We start from the raw sequence: 21430 nt of genomic DNA, 5'->3' as shown, positions 1-21430 counted from the left end.
TAATTTAATTCTTTCACTTTAATTTACAAATTCAAGTAAGGCTGGTGGTAAAATCTCCACACCAAAGGCACCTGGTTCCTGAACTGGTGGTTTTCTTCTGATCTGTAGATCCATCAATATTTGGACACACTGCACTGTCTTAAAAAGTATTACCGTAGACAGACATATGGCACACTTGTTTGTTACTGTCACTGATAACATGGTTTATTTCATATGACAACAGAATTTAAGTCAAACCAGAGGTCAAATAATATGTGCACTTATGTCAAAGACACAATGAATGGGTAGGGAGGCTGGTTGCCTGAGATTGCGCCTCCAAAAATGGTTTGATTTCACATACATTTGATGTTAGCAATAACTACATGGGGAGCACATTCATATGTTGTTTGTTTCATACTGTGAGATTAATTAAGACAAAACGTGTGTAGATATATACATTAAGTAAAAGCATTGTTGAACAGCATTTGATATTAAATAAGCTACAGTATTTGAGCTCAATAGAGACTCAATTTACCAACCATTATCAACATTATTGTTGAACATTATACATTCTGCTCAACAGCACACTTATGTTTCCTTAGATTCCGCATACAGGAGAAACATTTCCCACATTGGGGGCATATGTAAGGTTTTTCCCCAGAGTGCACATGCAGATGTGCTTTAAGATTATTGGCTTGGCTGAAACTCTTCCAACACACAGTGCACGAAAATGGCTTCTCCCCCGTGTGAACACGGCTGTGTCTCACCAGGTTGTGAGCCACGCTGAAGCTTTTGCCACAGATCTCACACACAAAAGGCTTTTCTCCCGTGTGAGTTCGCTGGTGAAGATTAAGGCTGTTCTGTGTGCCGAACGTCTTCTGGCACAGAGGGCAGCTAAATGGCTTCCCCTCCGCGTGCGTGAGTTTGTGCGTGTTCAGATATCTCACGGTGCTGTAGCTCTGGCCACAGATGTCGCAGGTCAGGTGCTTCCCGCCTGCGTGCACCTGCCGGTGGCTTCTAAGAGCGTAAGCACTCGGGAAACTCTTTCCACAATCCTCGCAGGTGTGATTGGTGTCCCCTGTGTGCATCCGTTTGTGATGTTTGAAATACTGAGCAGATCGGAAACTCTTCCCACACTCAGAGCAGTTGTAAGGTTTCTCATTCGTGTGTGTCAACTTGTGAACCTTCAGGGAACTGTTTTGGTTGAAGCTTTTCCCGCAGACGTCGCATATGAATGCTCTTTCTCCGGTGTGAATGCGCTGGTGGACCTTGAGATAGCTGGACTGGGTGAAACTCTTCCGGCATACGTTACATGTGAAGGCCTTGACTCCAGTGTGAGTTTGCTGATGACGATTCAGGTTGGCCCTCAACGCAAAACTCTTCCCACACGTCTTGCAATTCAACAGTTTCTCTCCGGTGTGAACTCGTTGGTGTACATTCAGGGAACCTTTCATGGAAAAGCCTCTGCCGCATATGTCACATATATACGGCTTGTCCCCTGTGTGAGTCCTTTCGTGACACCTGAGGCCGCTGCTCTGACTGAAACGTTTGCCACAAACGCTACACTTGAACCGCTTCTGCCCTTTGTGAACGGTGAGCTGATGCACTTTTAAACTCCTTTGAGTTGTGAAACTCTTCCCGCACGTGGCGCACTCGAACGGCCTCTCCCCCCTGTGCGTCCTCTGGTGTTGCACGGCGTCGCTTCTTCTGTCGAAGCCCCTCCCACACAGGCTGCAGCGGAATCTCTTCTCTCCCTTGTGGGCTGCTATTCTGTGTGCTCTGAGGCTACATTTTGCGGGGAGTAGCTTTTCACATAAAGCACATTTGGTCTTGTGCTCTCCTTTAGAAGCCACCTGGTGTTCTTTAAGATGGCTGGTGGTGCCGAACATTTTGCCGCAGTATGTGCACATAAATCGCTTCTCCCTCTTGTGTACTACCAGTTGGTGTACTTTGACACTGTGTTTGGCTGAAAATCCCCTATTACACTGTGTGCATTTGAACGGCTTCTCTCCACTGTGCACTAGCTGGTGGGCTTTGAGATGACTTTGCTTCTCGAAAGCCTTCCCACAAAGGCCACAGTTTATGTTCGAGGCCGCCTTGCCATGGTTTTTCTTGCATCTCCTCGGTCGCAAAGTCACAGGAATTGCAGTGGGAGCCATGTTTCTGTGATCACGGTCTTTAGGAGCAGGATGGTGAGTTTCTGGAGGCTCAACCAATGACAGCGGTGTCTCCATCTCCTTGTCTCCCAAGGGCTCCTCCAGGAGTTTATCTTTGGTCAGCGATGCCGGTCGCAGTCTCTGTTCCTGCTGGATGCTCCATTGAAGACTTTCCATCACATTGTCTGTGGACTGTGAGAGAGGTTGGTAGTTCAAATAAAAGACATTTCCATTAATGAAATAGCCGTCACTCACCATATGAAAATGAAAAAAGGTTCCTATGAATGTACAGTTTAGAGATACACTGCAATAGATTACTGGATTGAACATATTTGAATAAGTTAAACACTTGGTGCTGAAGGCTTACCTTACTGTCGGGGACTCCTAAAACAGACCCAGAACACACCACTGTGACCTCTTTTCCATCTCTACTGGTGTGCACTGAAACACAATGTGTAGGATTTCAATGCATGCACAATTTTCACAATTTGAAATTAAACTAGCTGTAACGAAATGTAGGTCAAGAAACAAGAATATCGTCCACCTTTCTCTGTTCTCGACCGTTCATCCATTCCCTGATGAAGCCTCAGTGCTTCATTCTCCCTTTGTCTCACAGCCATCTCTGAGTGCAGGGCAGAAGTTTCTTCAAATATGAGACAAATTATCTTCTCCATGGCCTCTTTGGTCAGTCTCTTCATGATGGACAACAGCTATGGAGGGCATAAATTGAACTCTTGAGTTCAGAACTCCTACTGTTGGCTAACTTGACAAGACGTTTGAAAAATTCACATTCACATAGGTGGTGCACCTCCACGTACAAGTACTAACATGCCATATTCCATGCGAAGTTGCAAAAACCTAACTTTTGAGTCTACTACTAAATGTACTGTAAATAACTAGCCAGCAAAGTAACTTTACCTCTGGTTCTTGTACTGACCGGCTTCTTGGTTCACTGTCATTGATCCATGACATTTCAGAAACAGCAGTGGGTTCTTCGTTTATTCTACTTATTTCACGAACGGCTTCGTCTACTAAAAGTTGCATTACGGTGGCAAGTTTATCATATAAAGTCATTTTACTAAACGAACTGAATTACTTCTAACTGAACGGTTTGAACGGAACAGTTGTTTTGATCGTAAAGTGATTTAGTAGCAACTTATTACGACAGTCGGTTGTTTACGCTTCAACGTTCCAAATGGACTGCTGCCATCTAGTGGTAGAGTTTCCAGGACAGGTAGGCTACGGTTGGATGTTTTACATTCTAACACAACTAACCAAATAGAAACCATCTGCTTTCTATGATAATCTGTAGGAGCAGACTAAGTTATTTGAAGTTTTTATCACCTGTTATTATTTATGTACCATACAAAGCATTTTTTAAATACTCACTATAACACATTTGACTTTATTTAACCTCTTCACTCAAATGAAATGCTCGGCATTTTCTTGACATCTTTGCTTTATTAGGTCACATACTGTGAATCTGGTATAATTTCAATATGGCATAGTATTTCATAGGATATCATCTTGCACACTGTAGCCTACCTTAGGCTCATACAATTCCCTTTAACACTAGAAGCGCAATCTCTTTACAACATATAGTTCATTACAAAATGTTAATTATGTACTTACAAAAGAAATACCTTCAATGTTTCCCTATGTTGCCTATTGACACGTTGAATCATTGTCAATCAAGCCACAAGACCAGGAAGTCTGCTCTATAGAGGAATATCATCATGGATATAAGGGGGGGGGGGGGGGGGGTGTTAGTTGTAAACTATAAAGAGGCTTTAGTTGTTATTCATCACAATGAAACCACAACTGTTATACAATATTGGCCCAAATCTCTCATATAAGGCATACATAGAGAACAGCAAAAAAACAGCAATTTTCATTATGCTCAATATCATACGGGTCATCTGAACAAAATTGTTGTGCATATCTATTTGTTCATTGTTCCCCACTCGGGTTAAAAACATGAATCCACTTAACAATTTCAGAAACTAAATGAATCTGTCAGTGAAGCAAGCTTCATGCACTAGCTTTGTTCCTAGTTATTCTTTGACTTTAAGATCTTATACTGTGCATGAGCTGCAATGATCTCTGTAACAACGGAGGGGTCATCCAAAGTGGATACATCTCCCATGTCTCCTGTCTGTTCCATGGCAATCTTTCGCAGAATACGCCTCATGATCTTCCCAGAGCGCGTTTTTGGAAGCCTCTTGACCACCTGAAACAAATCCCAAATAGGTAAACTATAATAATAATAATAAGAGAGATGGAATGACCTTCTTTAACATTCAGGGCATACATCCATAATTAGTATTTCCTTAATGATTACATAAAGGCAATATGTCCAGGGAGTACCAGTGTGTATTCCTACCAGGAAGTGGTCTGGGACAGCATACTTGGCTATCTTGGTGGCAACCAAGCCTCTCAATTCTCCAACCACAGCTGCTTGATTCTGATATGCATCCTCTTTCAAAACTACAAACGCAAATGGTACTGGTGGACAAGAGAAGGAAAAACGTGATCAATCTCGCAGGTCTGGCAAAAAAACGTATTGTTTTCCAGACTGCCTACTGTTACCCCTTAACACCACTGGGTGGTACTAAAGTATCAGAAGCTAGACAAAAAACAGCAATGCATATTCATCAGTGTAGTCACTCTTTTAACAAAACCTACTATATCAATTCCCCTTTTTTGATATGGTTGATAATTAACCTCTGTAACACACAGTACTAAGAAAGGGTCCCTAACTGACCCTTCAATAGAATAGATTACGTGAACTTGCAGTTGAAAACGGTTGAGGGTTTGTGTGTATTGTTCCGAGAACAGAGGGTATAGGGCTAAAGAAACCGGAGGTGCTCCTGATAGCAAGCAGTTTCTGCAGCTGGCTGATAACATTGCTGTATGTTGCCAACTGTGGGTAGGTGTGTCTAACTAGTGGGGGGGAAGGGGGGGGGTCAGATGGCTGAGCGGTTAGAGAATCGGGCTGTGAATCAGAAGGTTGCTGGTTCAATTCCTGGCCGTGAAACAATGACATTGTGTCCATGGACAAGGCACTTCACCCTACTTGCCTTGGGGAATGTCCTGTAAGTCGCTCTGGATTAGAGTGTCTGCTAAATGACTAAATGTAATGTTGTGGATGATAGAGGGTTTAAACTGGATTTTACCCTCTCCTTTGATTTCATGGGAGACGCCAACCACAGCAGTCTCAGGAACATCTGGGTGCTCATCCTAAGAAAATAAACGTCAAACATTCATTTCAGATACAAATAAAAACACTCATCATATTGAATCTTACAATAAACACACAACACAAATTGCAGGCTGGATGCAAGTGTTCTCACCAGAGCATCCTCAATCTCAGCTGTACCCAATCGATGACCACTGATGTTGATGACATCATCCATTCGTCCTGTGATCTGATAGTAGCCCTCTTTAGAGCGGTACGCTCCATCGCCTGTGAAGTAATGACCTGGAACAAAAAAGGAAATCCGCTACATACCTTCTTTAATAATAAACTAGGATGTAAGATCCTTTCTTAACCGTTATCTCCACCATGTCAACATAGAGCTGTCGGTGACACATGCCTATACTGCAGACATAGCTAACCCTACATGCATATGCTGATTGCCATCATGGAGAATGTCTTCCACTCTCTACTTGACACCATGTTCAGGCAGAAGAGCACTTTTAGTAACAGACTGATTGTGCCAAGGTGCTCGACTGAGTGCTTCTGGAAGTCTTTCCAACCAAGGACCTGACCCAGCTGGGGGGGGTGAAGAGGTCAGGAAGGAGGCTGTATGGACTGTTCCACTACTACCACTAACATACTTGACTCACACCATGCATAGACCAATTACAATTATTGATAGCCTGGATTTTGAGGCACATGTTTGCAGTTACAGAATATTTGTTTGGTCATTCAGTCTTTTGCATATTTTATATTCAGTATATACTGACCTCCTGTGCATGTTACTTCCGCAATCAATACAACTTCAGCTTAAGTAGCCGATGTAATTTAAGACTAAAACATTGATGAATAGTGAACTCACCAGGGTATGGTTTAAAATATGCTTCCACAAATCTTTGATGGTCTCCAAAGATGGTCCTTGCCATTCCAGGCCATGGCTGCTTGATACAGAGAGCTCCACTGACGTTATTGCCTGATATTGGTTCCCCCTTTGGAGACAATAAAGAGAAAGTAAGATCAATTACTTTATTAAAAACATTTTACGGACAAAACCTGACCTAGCACACAGTAAATGTCAACTTAACATTATTCGTTAGCAAGGGAGAAGAGGGAAAATAGCAGAGATCAAGTTGCGGGGTCATGCTGCCAACAAAGCCCTTCCAATCTGTTAATCAATGAAAACATATGCTGGCGAGTTTAATTGTAATTTGAAAGGAGGTACTGTAAGGGGGATGTGACTCCTCGACCACAGGGGTCCAGTGAGGTCAAGCGTAAGAGATTGCAGGACTAAAACCTTCTAGATCTCCTCTTAAGCTGTGAGGAGTGTGACTAACTGAGAAAATCCCCCCGATATCCTGAGAGAGTTAGAAGGGTGTTGGAAAGGCAGGAGAGATATTCTGCTTTTCACTCTCTAAGTAGCAGTGTGCACAACTGTGTTGGGTGTTATCCTGGACAAACTGGATGAGTTTAAGTTGGAGTTATTTTATGGCCTGTGAGGAAACTGGTCTCTGAGGCTAAAGTCTGAGACTCCATTCTTAAAGAAGTCATGACTATATTGGACATGGCCTTTGGTTCACAAACACGGGATCTTTTTTCTGAAAATGTTTTCATATAATGTTTATGGGGAGCTCCTCACATAGGCTGGGTGATATCAACTGGTTCTGTGGATCAAGACAGGGACAAGAATGGCGGGTCAGATGGCTGAGCAGTTAGGGAGTCGGGCTATTAATCAGAAGGTTGTTGATTCGATTCCTGGCCGTGCCAATTGATGCTGTGTCCTTGTGCAAGGCCCTTCACCCTACTTACCTCGGGGAGAATGTCCCTGTACTTACTGTAAGTTGCTCTGGATAAGAGCGTCTGCTAAATGACTAAAAGTAAAAGTAAGAATGTGGGTGATTCTCACCTTTTCCCCCATGAGAACAGGCTCGATGCCGAAGAATGGCCTCATGGCCATGGCTGGGACAATCTCAGCCCCCTCCTCTGCCGGCCGAGGGGCGATACACACACCTCCCGTCTCTAGAGGGGGAGGGGCAGGGGCAGGGAAGAGGGTGTTAATACACATTGCACCTAGTTTGGATTTCGCATGAGATGAGGTCTCAGGTCTTTGAAAGGCCACCTCTTTCAGCGGACAATATTACCCGAGTTAGTCAAATGTTTAACGTTAAACATGAAAAGGGACTATCTCAGCAGCCGTGGCAGTGACTGAACAGTTACTATGGTAGAAGTGCCAACTGTTAAATACATTGCCGGTTGGATTACCACATTCTGTCGAGATAGGAAAAGACCCTGACAAGAGGTACCGCAGGACACTTTGCACCTTGATCAAAAGGAATTACAGAAGGAAAGGAAATGTGCTCTGAATACTTGAACAGTGGAGTACTTGAGAGACCCCTAGCACCCCCCCCCCCCCCCCCCTTTGAAGCCCCCTGCACATATGCCAGGAGACAACGCCGGAAAGTGATTTTCAAGGAATTAGGTCATGACCCTGCTGCTCACAAACCTCCTTGTTCTGCTGAGAGAGAGGGGGGATGGGGGGGGCTCTGGGGATCAGGGGTGACTGCGGGTGTGCAGAGAAGAAGAATATTTTAATTCATTCTCAACTGGCCATGCAGACGTTCCTTGTGCTAATCGCAAATTAGGGTAAAGCCAACTGATGAACATAGTATCAGACAGACTTACTGGTCAGATAAGCAAAGAAACCACCACAACAAATTAAGATGTGCCTGAAACTGAAAAGACTTATCCTCTTGAGATCATGCAGGACTGCACTGGTGTTGTTTTTAGATTTTATTTGGAAACATTTGGAAAGATATTGATATAGAGCAAAATCTTGTATCATGTGATCATGAATGAAATATGGCGCTGCAATAAACCTTTGTCAAAAACACTCAAAGAGAATTACCCTTTACAAATAACGCTTGGCCTTTCAGCCCTTTATCACAGGACCACTATTTGAATCTAACCCTTCAGTATATGGTTTTGACTGCAGTAATGCCGCACCTACACAAGATATTTGCCCCCATGTTGCTATCTGATGTGGCTTCTCGAGATTGTAATTACTATGCCACTTAATATGCCAATGTTATGGAGTGAACTGGAGGGGTATAGAATTTTTACCTGTCTGCCACCATGTGTCTACTAAGGGGCATCGTCCATCGCCAACCACATTATTGAACCACTCCCAAGCCTCATGATTGATTGGCTCGCCAACTGCAAGGTAACATACAGTAATATATAGTACAAACAATAAATGTTTGATTGTTGTTGATAATCAGTGTTAATACCTTGCTGCTAAGTATGTCAATTAATTACTACTTTAGAAGTACTTATAACCTGGAATTTGAGGCTATAAATATATTTGATAATGCAAGTAATTACCATGACAGATTGTAATTTGGACTAATCTTATCATAGTAATGCCTCTTATTCCACTTGACATTGAACATGTCATGATACACTATGAAATGTTGCTCAGTCTTTCCATGATAAAAGAGCCAATGATTATTTACCAAGTTACAGGCTAAATATTTGGCCCTTGTTCCTCTCCTGTCATCTTACCAGAGCCCAGGGTCCTAAGGGAGGACCTATCGTACTTCTTCACCCAGCTCTCCTCATACTTCAGGAGCAACCTGATAGCGGTGGGCGCGCCGTAAAACTGATTGATGCCCAGTCGCTGCACAGTCTCCCAGTAGCGCCCTACGCATGTGAAAATACACTTACATACACACACTTATTTCATTTGTCGTGCACACGGTTCAGCGCGTTATTAATCCTCATCTAGGTTTCTAATATTGACTACTTCCTGTTTCCTCTTACACTGTGGCTCCTCTTTGGAATATACAGTATGGTGAGGAGTCACAGAAACAAGAACAGGATATTTCAAACTGGACCTGAGAAGAGGACAGTGACTGCTAGCCTTGGGAACTTGTTGTAAACCTACTTGCAGGAAGTTTAACAATTAACTGACAAAGCTTTGAAACACTCCCTCTTTCTACAACTGGTCATCATAAAGACAGTTAATGAGTCACTCACATAATTGAGCACTGCCACTAAAACACTTTCATTGATGTTGTGGCTATCCCTTTGACACTAAGGATTCCATAATACATGGATTTCATAAGTTAGATACAACTTTGGTTTGAAAATTATGACATAGATTACATATATATACTACATTGATGTGTAGATAAGAGTAACTCAATGTCTAAATGAGCAGATCATTAAATGAAGAAAAAACATATTTGTGTGTGCCTTTGCCCTCTTCTGTTAAAAGCATCAGTATGTGTATGTTGCAAAAGGATGCAGTGGTGATATAAGGACCATGATCATAAAAAGGTCACCTGATTGTCTTGCTATCTTTATGATGATAAAGACTAACCGGCTAGCCTTAGAATTATATGCACCTGCCCACCACAGCAAATTCCTTTGTTGTGAGAACTTACTTGGGAAATGAACACAATTATTCTGATTATGGAAATTCACCTTGCAAAACCATGATCGATGAGGAAGAAACATATTTTTGTACCAAAGTTAGAATTTCTCAGTAAAGTATATTGTATTTAAACAATTTCTAAAGCAAAGTATCTCCAGACCATCCTTATAGAAATGTTTTCAATGCTTTCACAGCATGCTTTCAGTCATGCTGTGTCCTTTAGTCTCCCTAAAAGGCTCCCTTTAATTGACTGTTCAGGCTCCCTGCTATCACTGTGATGTCCTACCAGGGTCAGGGTACACAGGAGTACTTTCAAACAGAACCGTTGTGGCCCCATTGCACAGGGGGCCGTAGACCACGTAGCTGTGACCCGTCACCCAGCCGATGTCTGCCACGCAGCCAAACACGTCCCCAGGGTGGTAGTCGAACACAAACTGCAACAATATGGAATGGATTGTCACATCAGCAATAATGTCTTTTTTTTGGGGGGGGGGGGCAATAATGTGGAGGCAAATTGCGCGTCACCACGTGTCTTACACAACACGGATAATGTGACGGACAACTGCTTTTTTAATAGCACAAAAAATCCTTTCGAAAATTTGCATGTGGGCAGTTTGCTCCTGAATTTGGAACTATGTGTTTTCATTTTACGCACACGCGTGGAATGGGTTCTAAACCCATCTATTTATGCTTTGACTCAGTGTACTCTCACTGCCCACACCCAATTCAAACAAGCAGGATAAAGAATTAACAAAGAAAAAACAAAAAGGCTATGGAATATCTGTCCATTGTGATTTCCCCATTTAACATGGCTGCCCATTAATAGTCCCCTGGCTTGAGCAGGGCTTCTCAGCCTGGCACACATCACAGGTCTCTGGGCTGGCACTGGCCCAAGGGGCCCGGTCCTTTTCAGGGGGATACACAGATAAAGCAGCTTTGTCTATTATTGGTTATTATCCAAAAGTGACGTGCCAACAAGAGACACGGTGATGCCCTGCAACGTCTGTTATTATGGGTTTGAGCCGCTAAGCTACTTTAGAAATTAGCAGCACATCTCGTGCAAATTTGGGGACATATTTTCATTTGATTATCATCAGCAATATTGTGCCAGATTTGTGTCAGTCAATCCTGACATGCACACACACCCTCAGCAAAAAGCTGGGCAGAACAGATGTTTTTATTTGTTTGTCAAATTAGATAATGGAATGAGGCCAGTGTTCTCATGAAATGGGATTCGTGGAATGAATGGTTCCTCTGAGCTCTTGTGTCCTGAATCACATGGCAGAATCATCTCTATTGTTATGACTGCACTGTCTATAACCCCAATTAAACCCATCTTGGATCACACTGTTTATGGGTCTTTCGCTTCAGTTGCATCTATCTGCAGGCTAGACCAGGGCATCTGTTTCATGAGACAGTGTGGTATCTGCTCTGCGTCAACCATGGTGACTGGTTCAACTCACCATAGGAAGGGCACAGCAGATACTGTCTCGATTTTCACCAATGTGTGTGTTGTGGGGGGGAAGCCCTACCTGATGAGTTAAGGCAGCATAGAGCAGATAGCCAGCCTGGGTGTGGACTATGCCTTTGGGTTTGCCTGTACTACCAGAAGTGTACAGCATGAAGAGCATATCCTCGCTGTCCATAGGCTCTGGAGCACACTCCCCCAGCTCCTTAGCCATGGCCTATGGGGGAGAGAGAGAGTGACTCTGTCACTGGAGTGATGGTAAAGTCACATGATGCCCCAACGGTTTCTCATTCATAAGTGAGGCATAACCACAAAGCAGACTGATGGATGGCCTTGTCACGTTACAGTTCCGAGAAATAGAGGTTCTACTGTACCTCCTCCAGAGGGACATCCAGCTGGCCCATGGAAGCCAGGGTGCTGGTCCTCTGGGCCACAAACACATGCTGGATGGAGGGGCAGCTTTTCACAGCGGTGTCCACAGTGGGCTTCAGGTCTATGACTTTTCCACCTCTAACAGCCTGGTTACAGGTTACCACAGCCTTACACTGAGCTGCAGGGACAATTGGAGTTAAAGAGCGGAGGAAATGTGGAACTGCTCTGTGCTGATGGTCCATGTCGTTCCCCATGATAACTCAGTGTGCAAAAAAGGAGGAGTCCAAAGTTACAAAATGAAACACTGCTGCAGCAATAAAGGAAATACTGTGTGAGCCGAGATGAAATCCTGAAAAATCCCATTATTCTCCTCGCTATACTATAGTTGAAAACCAGACAGAAAATAAGCGATTATGCGGTCATAGTCATTTGGAACTGTAGTCTGTTCTAACCTCATTCATCCTTTGACTTTAAACAGCAGATAAGCTAAATTTACAGTAAACTCATGCTAAGATTAAGCCTTATTTAAGGGCACAGGCTTAAAGCATTATTTGAGCTTTGTATGATTACAGATAACAGCTCTTAGATTCTGAAAAAAAATATTCTCACATCAGTAGGTCTGTGAGACTGACTGCCCATATACCCCACATATAAATTTAAGTGGGTAAGTGTATTGTTTACACTTTGTGGGTAGCAACTGTACACAAAACCTGACCTTGACATGCATTCCAGGGCAACCTGCAGCTAGACCATAAAATCTTGTGACGTGTTCAGGCCTCACAAGGTCATTCCATTAGCAATTACAACCTTCCTCTTGCTTTATGCAACATTCGATACAAGTGTACCTTCAGCTACTAACATATAAATGTAATTATAATAATGTACTTTAAGGGGTTGAGGGTGGATTTCTTTATGGCATTTGGCATTTGGCTATCCTTTACGTAAATCTGCAATGTCACTAAAACTTTCATTTACTTACTGTAGGGATGCACTTTAGACGAAAGCTCAGCAACAACACCTCAAAAGTTACAAAGGGATGGTAATTTGTCACTCACCATCTTGAATCCTGCCTGCCAGGGCCTCTGAGCTGAAACCAGCAAACACCACTGTGTGTACAGCACCAATACGAGCACATGCCAGCATGGCTGCCACAGCCACAGGTGACACTGGCATGTAGATGGCCACTCGGTCCCCTTTGTGGATTCCATGTCTCTTCAGTGTGTTGGCCAAGCGGCATGTTGTCTCAAGCAGCTCTCTGTTGGACAAAAGAGGAATTCAGACATACAGCTACGAGATACCTCAGAGCTGTGGTCTGTCAGGTTCAAATCTAGGCCCATCTAGCACCAGACTACCTCGGTCCACTGATCTTAAGTGCTGCAGGCTATCCATTCCAAAACAACCATGAACTGTATTCAGTGTCTCATTTTTCTCTGCATTGAAATGATTGTCCAAGAAGCTCTTTATTGGAAAGTGGCAGAGGTTCAGCCCCTGGACAGCCCCTTGCTTCCTGTTTACATACAGATACAGAACAGGATATAGCTTTGCTTGGTTAAGTGATTCTCCTTTACAGTTGTTACCCTATACTCTACTGTTTTAAATATTGTAAAAACATTATTTTGAGTTGTAACTGTTTTGTTTCCTTTAGACTTTAAAAACAAACCTAAATGCACAGCACATTTCCTGTCCAGCTGCAAAACACATCAACCATTCCTAACAAAGATACTGTGAAGGATAACAATGATACTTGGAAGGCACCAACAAAAGATAATTATTTGTCTTAACATGGGCCCATTGCTGGCTTAAGATACAAATGTGAGTAATTAACCCATCCGTGTAAATGTCAAGCTTAATATTGAGATCATATTATATCAATATTACATATCCATTATCTTTTGATAACGCATCTGCCTCGTATTGAGGATGAAATACTGTATAAGATGTAAACCTGTAGTACATAAAGAACACTTAGAATATTTACTCCAAACTCAATCTGAATTTGGTTGCAAGGTCTTACCTATATGTAACTTTCACTTCTGTGCCTGGTTCATCTCGCTCCCAGATGAGGGCGACTCTGTCAGGATGCTTCTCTACGTGTACATCCAAACAATTGACTGCCAATGAAAATTGATTATTTGGTTAAACTTAAAGGTTTGTCAAATAATGGAGGGATTTTCAGAAAGTTCAACTGAAATAAAATACATACAGAACCTGGCCATACAAACCAAGTATGCAAATGTGGAAATAAAGAAGTATTATGCGTTTATACATGTTAAAAAGTGTGGGAAAGTCGTGCGAATGACAATAGAATGTGGATGAATAGAACGAAAATGTCTTACCAGACACGTTTAATTTACCCCCCACAAACCAGTTGGTTTGTGCATTTGTAATCTCGCAATCCTTCACGATATCAAATGGTTTAATCCATGTTAGTCTCTCTTTAGCGATGGACCCCCAAAAGACATCTGGGTCCCTAACCGATAAGTCGTATAATTCCTTGTAAGACCGCCCTGCAAGAACAGAACTCAAGCACGGTGAGAAATTCGTGTATCTATCGCCGATGTTAGAAATGGTTCTCTCCAGACGTTGAGGAGGTTTTATAGAGTTAAATTTGCTTCTTCGGAAGTATCCGGTCTTGAAGAAAGTGTTTTCTTTAATGAAAACATGGGCCAAAGCTTTCCAGGTTTTATATGCAGCCATATTCCTCTTACTGCACGCAAGAGTCAACTCAAGCCCGACCCTCCTCAAGATTCCTCAGGTAGTTGAGGGTGGGAGCAAGGTTGATGTTCAGTTATTACACAAAGTTTAGTGTTCCCTGGCCAATACAACACATGTGATTCCCTTTTTAACAGTGACGTGTCTAACTGAGTTTCTAACTGGATTTTTGAGTCTTTTCCTCGAATGACAGTGTCGTGAGAAAACTATTCAAACATTCAGTATTTTGGGTAGGATCCATAAAAGGGGTAAGAGGGAAATGCATCTAACAACTTTACTGACTAGTGAACGTTACTCATAATCGAATTCAAAAGTTAGATCATCTTGATTTAACTTGACATCAAACTGTCACCGAATTACAATTTTAAGTTTATTTTATAATGGGTTTTTTTCTGATATGAAGATTGTATAACCTACATGCATTGTTTTAAAGCTTACTGTATTGATCATTTAAATCCCAGTAATCACTTTTATATCATATTAGTTCAAAGCCAGTCAATAAATGCTAAAGAACCTCTCAAACTCAGGAATTGTGCTGCCTCCTAGAGGATCATCAAGAAGGTTTGAAATTACTCACGTAATCCTGAATGAAATCTCTATCTCTTCATCTGGATTAGTGATAAACAAATGTCATAATTTCAATTCAACCTGGACAAACACCCCAACTTTACAAGCCCTGTCAACTCTTGTTTCTAATCTCTTTATTTTAGTGTATTAACAAAACCATTCCTATTTTTGAAGAAGGGAGCTTTAACGGAACATTTATTATTATATAACATCATTGTAAATTATTAACTGAATAAGGTTAGACCCATTGAAGAGGCTCTTGTTTAACAATCATTATCAGTTGAGTCTTTTGTAAATAAACTTGGTTAATTGGCAGTAATTTCCATCAAACAACCCACAAAAGCCTGTATAGCAACATGTTTGTTGTTTTGTTTGGGTTGGATATGGCAACATGCTAAGGCATTTAAATAAATAAATCTGATTGATGACATTTTAATAGATTTAATACACCCCATTTTGGCAAATACCCCTCAATAAGGTGTGTCTAATCTCTAGGTTTTATTTTTCATTGTCTGCCACTAATCTGTTTGTTCCATCCATATAAAAGTAATCAAACAAAATGTGGGATGTGATTGGTTCAGTAAGCATTACAGGGTTTGGTTATAGCTGTGCTTATTAATAGTGTGAAAAACACGGTGATACTAATATGATAAACTACACTATTCTTGTTTCCTTTAGTTACCATTGCTTTTTATAACAACTTTTTTTTGTCTACTAATTGTTTTTGAAGGGTTTCATAACCAGAGGGATGTCGAGAATAAGAGATATGCTGTGTATTGTGCTAGCATAGGGACTTGTTAGGGACATATAAGGATTGTTGTGGACTGTAATAACTGATAAGTAATGCTGTTCATGACACAAATTCAAATGAATCTTGTATTGCACACATTTTCATAACACAGCACAGGTGTTGCTGTGGGCACTGTTGTTTATTAACCCTGCCTTTGGTAATATTGTGTTGTTGTTTGTCACTGGATGAATAATATAATCACTGAAAAAAACATTATTGGTCTTGAATCAACATAGAATTTAATTTTGAAATTTACCAATCGCTATTCAAAACATTGTAATCCCAAAACAATATCATCTTAATCTAAGTAAGCCATTAGATTAAAACGTGAAATAGAGGGCCGTGGCTAGAGAAGCAATTATAAGATTTGTGAACCATTAAGTGGGAATTATACATGATTACGTTGAGGGTTTTAAAGATTAAACTAGACATTAAAACACAGATATTCCTGTGTATCTTATAAACCAAATAGGGCAACAGTCATGGAGAATTGTTTATTCAATAGCTATGCAGGCCATATTAATGAGATGGATCACTGTTGCAGTGCTCCTATTTTCAAGTTTGGCATCTGTAAGCATCAAGCACAATGTCTGGTTGTCATCACTGAAATACGATCAGAATAAAATAACAAACAAATAACAACAAATATCAACAACGAAGGTGACATTTACCTCACTTTTGGAGCAGAATTACTGTGTCATTAAGACACTGGTCACACAATGATTCAACTTTACCCTGTGTGTTATCAGATATGGGCATTATTTGTGTAATTTGGCAATATATTTTCTACCTCACCATTAGTGCTGTGAGCTTTGTGTTGTGATCTGTGACCTGTGTTTCCTCAGTGTATATGATAAATAGGTTCTACTACCAAAGGATGTCTTAGTGTTCCTTCATTGCAATCCTCATCCTAATAGAACTTCCGAGGACCTTGTTCTCTTTCACGGGCGTTGTAAGAGAGAGAAAGAGAAATAGAGAGAGAAATAGAGAGAGAGAGAGATGGCACCTATGTCTGTGATGTGATTCATGATTCATGACTTTCAATTGATTGAGTTGGGAAAGTTATGGACAGGTATCCTTGAAAAATCATATTTTTTAATAAGTTGATTTTTGTTGTATGCTGAAATTGCTTTTAAACAGTAGAAACTTTCAGTACATTCAGTATCAACAGAAAGTGTTGCATTGTGCCTGATAACCATGTGTCATTGAGCTGGTCCATTATATTGCAGCAAATATACATTATAACCAACAAAATGTATGTAATTAAATTGTGTTAAATAGTTCAAACTGTCTCTTGTTTTTAGAATGATATGAATGCAAAGAGTTTCTTTCTATGGTTCTTAAAATGTCGTATTAACAGCAATGATGTCCTGTACATAGGATGTTCAACATAAAATATTCTCTTATATTATTAATAAAACATGTTATAAAACATACGTTCAAATAAAATAATTAAAAACAGTTTGAAGACAACAAGCCCATTGTAGGCTACTGTGCATCCCTAAGTTATTGCACCGTTGCACATCTTTGGATTATTGTTCTCAAGATGAGCATTCAGTCCGACAGCTCCTGGTGTGCAACGGACAACGATGTAGGCTATAAATCCTATATTTAGCTTTCGTCTGAATCACTGTTTGATTCTCTTGGAGGCGGTGGTGATGACTTCGAAGTGCTCTTGCTGTCCTGCTTGGAAGTGCTAGATAGGTCAATCGCCATGTCCTCATTGTCGTCTGCCGCACTGGCGCGGTTTGCCCAAGCCATGTCGCTGTCATTTCCTTTTGATTCCTCTGCGTAAGATTCTGAGTGAGATGATTCGGGCGATCCTGGGGACTTTTTTACAATTTCCATGGACTTCTTGTGCATGCCTGTTTAATGTGGACACCAGAACGTTAGACCGCATTATAATAATAAGACTAAAATTGCTCCGTTTTAAACTAACTTACACTAAGGAAATAACAATTATTCCTATTCCTATTGAATATACATCTGAAAAGGGTATTTAGGGTTTCAAACATCAGCTTACATAACTAATAATAGTTCAAATCTTATTCCTAAAGGTTGATTGTATAGCTTTATCTGGGTGATAGCTTCAGGGCCTTTGAATAGAAAACAATTGAAAACAATTGAAAACTGACAAATACAAACACACCTCAGCTATGTATTCAAGTGATTGAATACATATTTGAGTCATATATTATTATTAAAGCAAACAACCTGCTGGCTCACCTAGAAGCCAGGGAGCACAGGAACCCATCATTCCGCTCTTGGCAGAGTTGATGATCGATTCTGGCAGAGGGATGGAGTGGCGGACCATTGCCCCGTAGAGTCCGTACTCGGCCATTACACTGCTACGACCCCAACACTTCTCACGTTTCCTCCACTTGGCGCGACGGTTTTGGAACCAAACCTTAAAATATTGTCAAGATGTTGGATATAAGCTATGATCTTTGATATTTGATTGATAGGCTAATCTATTTTACCGACAATCTGAAGGAATCATAGCCTACACTATAGCAAAACACGTTTTAATTCATTCAAGCCTAAATATAGGCCTAGCCTATACATTTTTTGTACCAAGTTCTCGATAAGCGGGCAAAAATGTCTAAATAGGCCTACCTGTATTCTGTCTTCTGGCAACTCTGTTTTCATTGCTAACATTTCCCTGGCGTAAACGTCTGGATAATGTGCTTCATGGAAGGCCTTCTCGAGCTCCTCAAGTTGATGGGAGGTAAACACGGTTCTGTAAAGAAATATAACATTTCAGAAATCGTTCATTTGAGGCAGTTATTAACTTTGTTTACTACGTTTAATGTTAGAAGAAAGCGTTCCCTTAGTCAAGTGTACCAACCTGTGCCTCCTTTTCTTTCTCTTCTGCGAGTTAACAGAGTTTTTTGAGTCGTTTCGATCACCAGAAAGACATTCATCATCTAAAAATCATTAACAAAATAATATTAGTCCTATTACACACGATGCAGGAGCTAAATCAATACAAATGTTTCCAATGCTTACGGTTAACAAGCTTTGACTTAATTCTTTCGATTACCAAATGTATACATTTGAAAAGTTAAAATAAAAATGAATTTGCTCAAACCTAATGAGCATCAGAGTAATATCTGTGGGTGGCAATTGCAACATAAATGTCAATCATGAGTGGACAGCTCCCACTGTCTTCATATTGTAAACGAGTTCAATCAATTATATTTACCAGAGTAAGCAACTCTTTGTTGCTCCAAATTCTGCATGTAATGGGTATCCGACCGGGACTGAAGGAGGGGAAGGTGATTTGGCAGGAAGCACGGCGCCCCCGGAGGCTGTTGAGCCGCCAAACTGCATAAGAACCCCAAACCGAGCGGCAATGATCCTCCAGTGAAATGGAATCCCCCGATCCCCGCGCTCTGAACATCTCCATTCGCACTTAATCCAGGTCCAGATGGGCGAGACTGGAGATCAGATTCAAGACCCAACAAATCGGTTATGGCAAAGCCTTTAGACCTGAATCCAGATCCATGAAGTCGTGATTTATCAATTCCAAAAGCTGGAGACAGCATTTTGACTTTGGGCTTCTCCTCCGCACCATCATCTCTTCCAGTCATGGTTGACATTTGTAAAGCGCTACTTTCTCTTTCTCCTGCAGTTTGGGAGGATGAGGCGGGAGACACCATAAGGAGGGACAATTTATCCCTGTCGTCTCCCGGGGATAACCCACCAACGTCCAATCAGAGATGAAATGTGGCACCCGTCAGTCCAGGAGGCGTTTCCCTTTTTCAATCCCAAAGGATTAATTGCCACCAATTTTCTCTCAAATCCGATAAGGATTTTCTCCCCCTCCCCATCAGAATTGGTCATAAGTGTTTTTCTCTGTCGATGGCGAATGTCACTTATAGCACAGGCATATATGCCGTCTAAGCAATATGGGCATAAATGCATGTTTCAAAATGCTTTAAAACGTTTGACTGTAGACATTTGACATTATGGCATTTATGGGTGTTTTAGTGTATGATAGCCTTGCTGTTAGTTTTTCATTTTATGTAAGCCTATATGTTATAGGTTATATATGCCTTTGTAATCAAAACAGTTTATGCAATCAGTTTTCTATAATAATATATTACATGTTTAATTGTTATTATTTAAGTATTTGTTTGTACTCTCCCTTTATTAATTAAACCTTTATGGTCTATTTAATATTATAATGATATCCTATTTTATGGTAGCTATGGCGTCTTGTGTAGCCTACACACTAAATAAATCTGAAGAACTCAAGTGACTTAGCCTTCAAAAATGATGAATGTATTTAGCCTATATTTGATAGGCTATATTAAACTCATATCAAATAATAATTTCCACATCTGTTTTGCGGGAAACATGAAGCTCTTGTATAGGCTATTTGACAAATTAGGCTACTAAGCTATAGCCTATAGCCCCTACTTCAGTGTAGGCCTATTCTTGTAAGTAGGTCTATATTTAACTAAAATCCTCAATTTGAAATATGCCTATGTGATGACTGTTTGGGCCTAATCTTGAGGTAAAGGTCTGAGGCCTCCTAGTCAAAATGTTGCAACTTTTATCTCACAATAAAGAATATGGGCCGCCCACCTTCCAAAACGTTTGGTGATTGATTAGGCCTAACATAATCACCCTGATGTTTTCATTTAAGACCTTCTGGTCAATATAAATGAATTAATTTACTACAAAATGATTTTGTTTAGGAAATGTCCTTTTTCACACAACGATATAGGCATAATACCTAGCGATATTAACCTTTAGCAATATGGCAACCTTACAACCCACTGGACTGGCCGAATATAAAACAAAATAGTCTGTAAGATTTTCCAATCGCTTCCAACTGCCACACTTGCACGCGTGTGTGTGTGTGTGTGTGTGTGTGTGTGTGTGTGTGTGTGTGTGTGTGTGTGTGTGTGTGTGTGTGTGTGTATGAGTGAGTGAGTGAGTGAGTGAGTGAGTGTGAGAGGGACCCCCGCCATTTGGGGCTTGCATTATTGGCTACGACGGCATGGAGAGCGCAGATCACGGCCTTCGAAGAACACTTTCACTCTGGATTGAACCAACGAACGTGCTGAAAATCTCTCGTTGTAATTAGAGTTTCGTAATCCGACCCACCACCAAATTTCCTGTCTGAAAAGATATTAAGATAAAACCTTAATTGTTTTGAAGCGGACAGAGTGAGCTTTATAAATTTAGCCTAATTCTGAGGGTTCGGCAAAAAGGAAGCCTCGTAATGTAAAAGCAATTAAGAAATTAGGACCAAGTTACCATCAGATTTAGTAATGGGTCAATTAGGCTATAGGCGAAGAACGCTATAACCTTTCATTAAAGGAGGAAGCCTATTTTGGTTCTGATTTCAAACCTTTAGAAAATTCGTTTTACACAAGATAATTAAACAAAATGCATCACATTCGTTTAATATGAGCCTCTATTTCGTTTATCTGGGAGTTTTTCCTTGTCTTCCTTGCGGGGTTAGGTTGGTTGAGGGGCAGTTCTATGGGCATTTGTGAAGTCCTCTGTGACATTGCTTGTAAAAAAGAGTTAGGTATCCAATCCAAATACATTTGATTTGATTTAATTTGAATATAGGCCGATCAATTAGGCAGCCTGAAGACTAGAGTTCACAAAACATTGGTTTCTGTTGGAGAGGCATTGTTATAGTGTTACTACGTGTAGACTAAATTAAAACTACAAAAGGCTAAAGCAGAGGAGGCAATGTTATGCTGAGACCAACATTACCATAAACTTCGAA

At 40.9% G+C, this 21430-nt stretch overlaps 3 protein-coding genes across 4 annotated transcripts; all 3 read right to left on the bottom strand.

Annotated features, from left to right (window-relative positions):
• Positions 1-68: 68 nt before the first annotated feature.
• Positions 69-3262, bottom strand: LOC146268197 (uncharacterized). 2 transcript variants are annotated; one of them, XM_084709690.1, is made up of 4 exons: positions 3054-3262; positions 2680-2845; positions 2503-2576; positions 69-2327 (listed from the first exon to the last, which is right to left on the bottom strand). In XM_084709690.1, exons 1-4 carry the CDS (start codon positions 3207-3209, stop codon positions 543-545), a joined length of 2181 nt encoding a protein of 726 aa, XP_084565816.1. In that variant the 5' UTR covers positions 3210-3262; the 3' UTR covers positions 69-542. The 2 variants fall into 2 exon arrangements, with proteins under 2 accessions (XP_084565816.1, XP_084565817.1); XM_084709691.1 differs by having other exon boundaries at positions 3073-3211.
• Positions 3263-3586: 324 nt separating this feature from the next.
• Positions 3587-14303, bottom strand: acss1 (acyl-CoA synthetase short chain family member 1). Its single transcript, XM_084709546.1, has 14 exons — positions 13943-14303; positions 13621-13717; positions 12662-12861; positions 11609-11784; positions 11299-11451; positions 10053-10200; positions 8893-9030; positions 8452-8544; positions 7238-7350; positions 6197-6323; positions 5489-5616; positions 5312-5375; positions 4519-4640; positions 3587-4365 (listed from the first exon to the last, which is right to left on the bottom strand). The coding sequence occupies exons 1-14, from the start codon at positions 14301-14303 to the stop codon at positions 4186-4188; spliced, it is 2100 nt and encodes a 699-aa protein (XP_084565672.1). The 3' UTR covers positions 3587-4185.
• Positions 14304-17286: 2983 nt separating this feature from the next.
• vsx1 (visual system homeobox 1 homolog, chx10-like) lies at positions 17287-19290 on the bottom strand. The gene is made up of 5 exons (XM_084709960.1): positions 18881-19290; positions 18524-18602; positions 18292-18415; positions 17890-18082; positions 17287-17540 (listed from the first exon to the last, which is right to left on the bottom strand). Exons 1-5 carry the CDS (start codon positions 19275-19277, stop codon positions 17287-17289), a joined length of 1047 nt encoding a protein of 348 aa, XP_084566086.1. The 5' UTR covers positions 19278-19290.
• Between the last annotated feature and the right edge of the window lie 2140 nt (positions 19291-21430).

This window comes from Hypomesus nipponensis, chromosome 11 (assembly GCF_054491055.1).
Source record: "Hypomesus nipponensis isolate SF chromosome 11, ASM5449105v1, whole genome shotgun sequence".
NCBI lineage: Eukaryota > Metazoa > Chordata > Actinopteri > Osmeriformes > Osmeridae > Hypomesus > Hypomesus nipponensis.
This window is presented reverse-complemented; position numbering and strand designations above follow the sequence as displayed.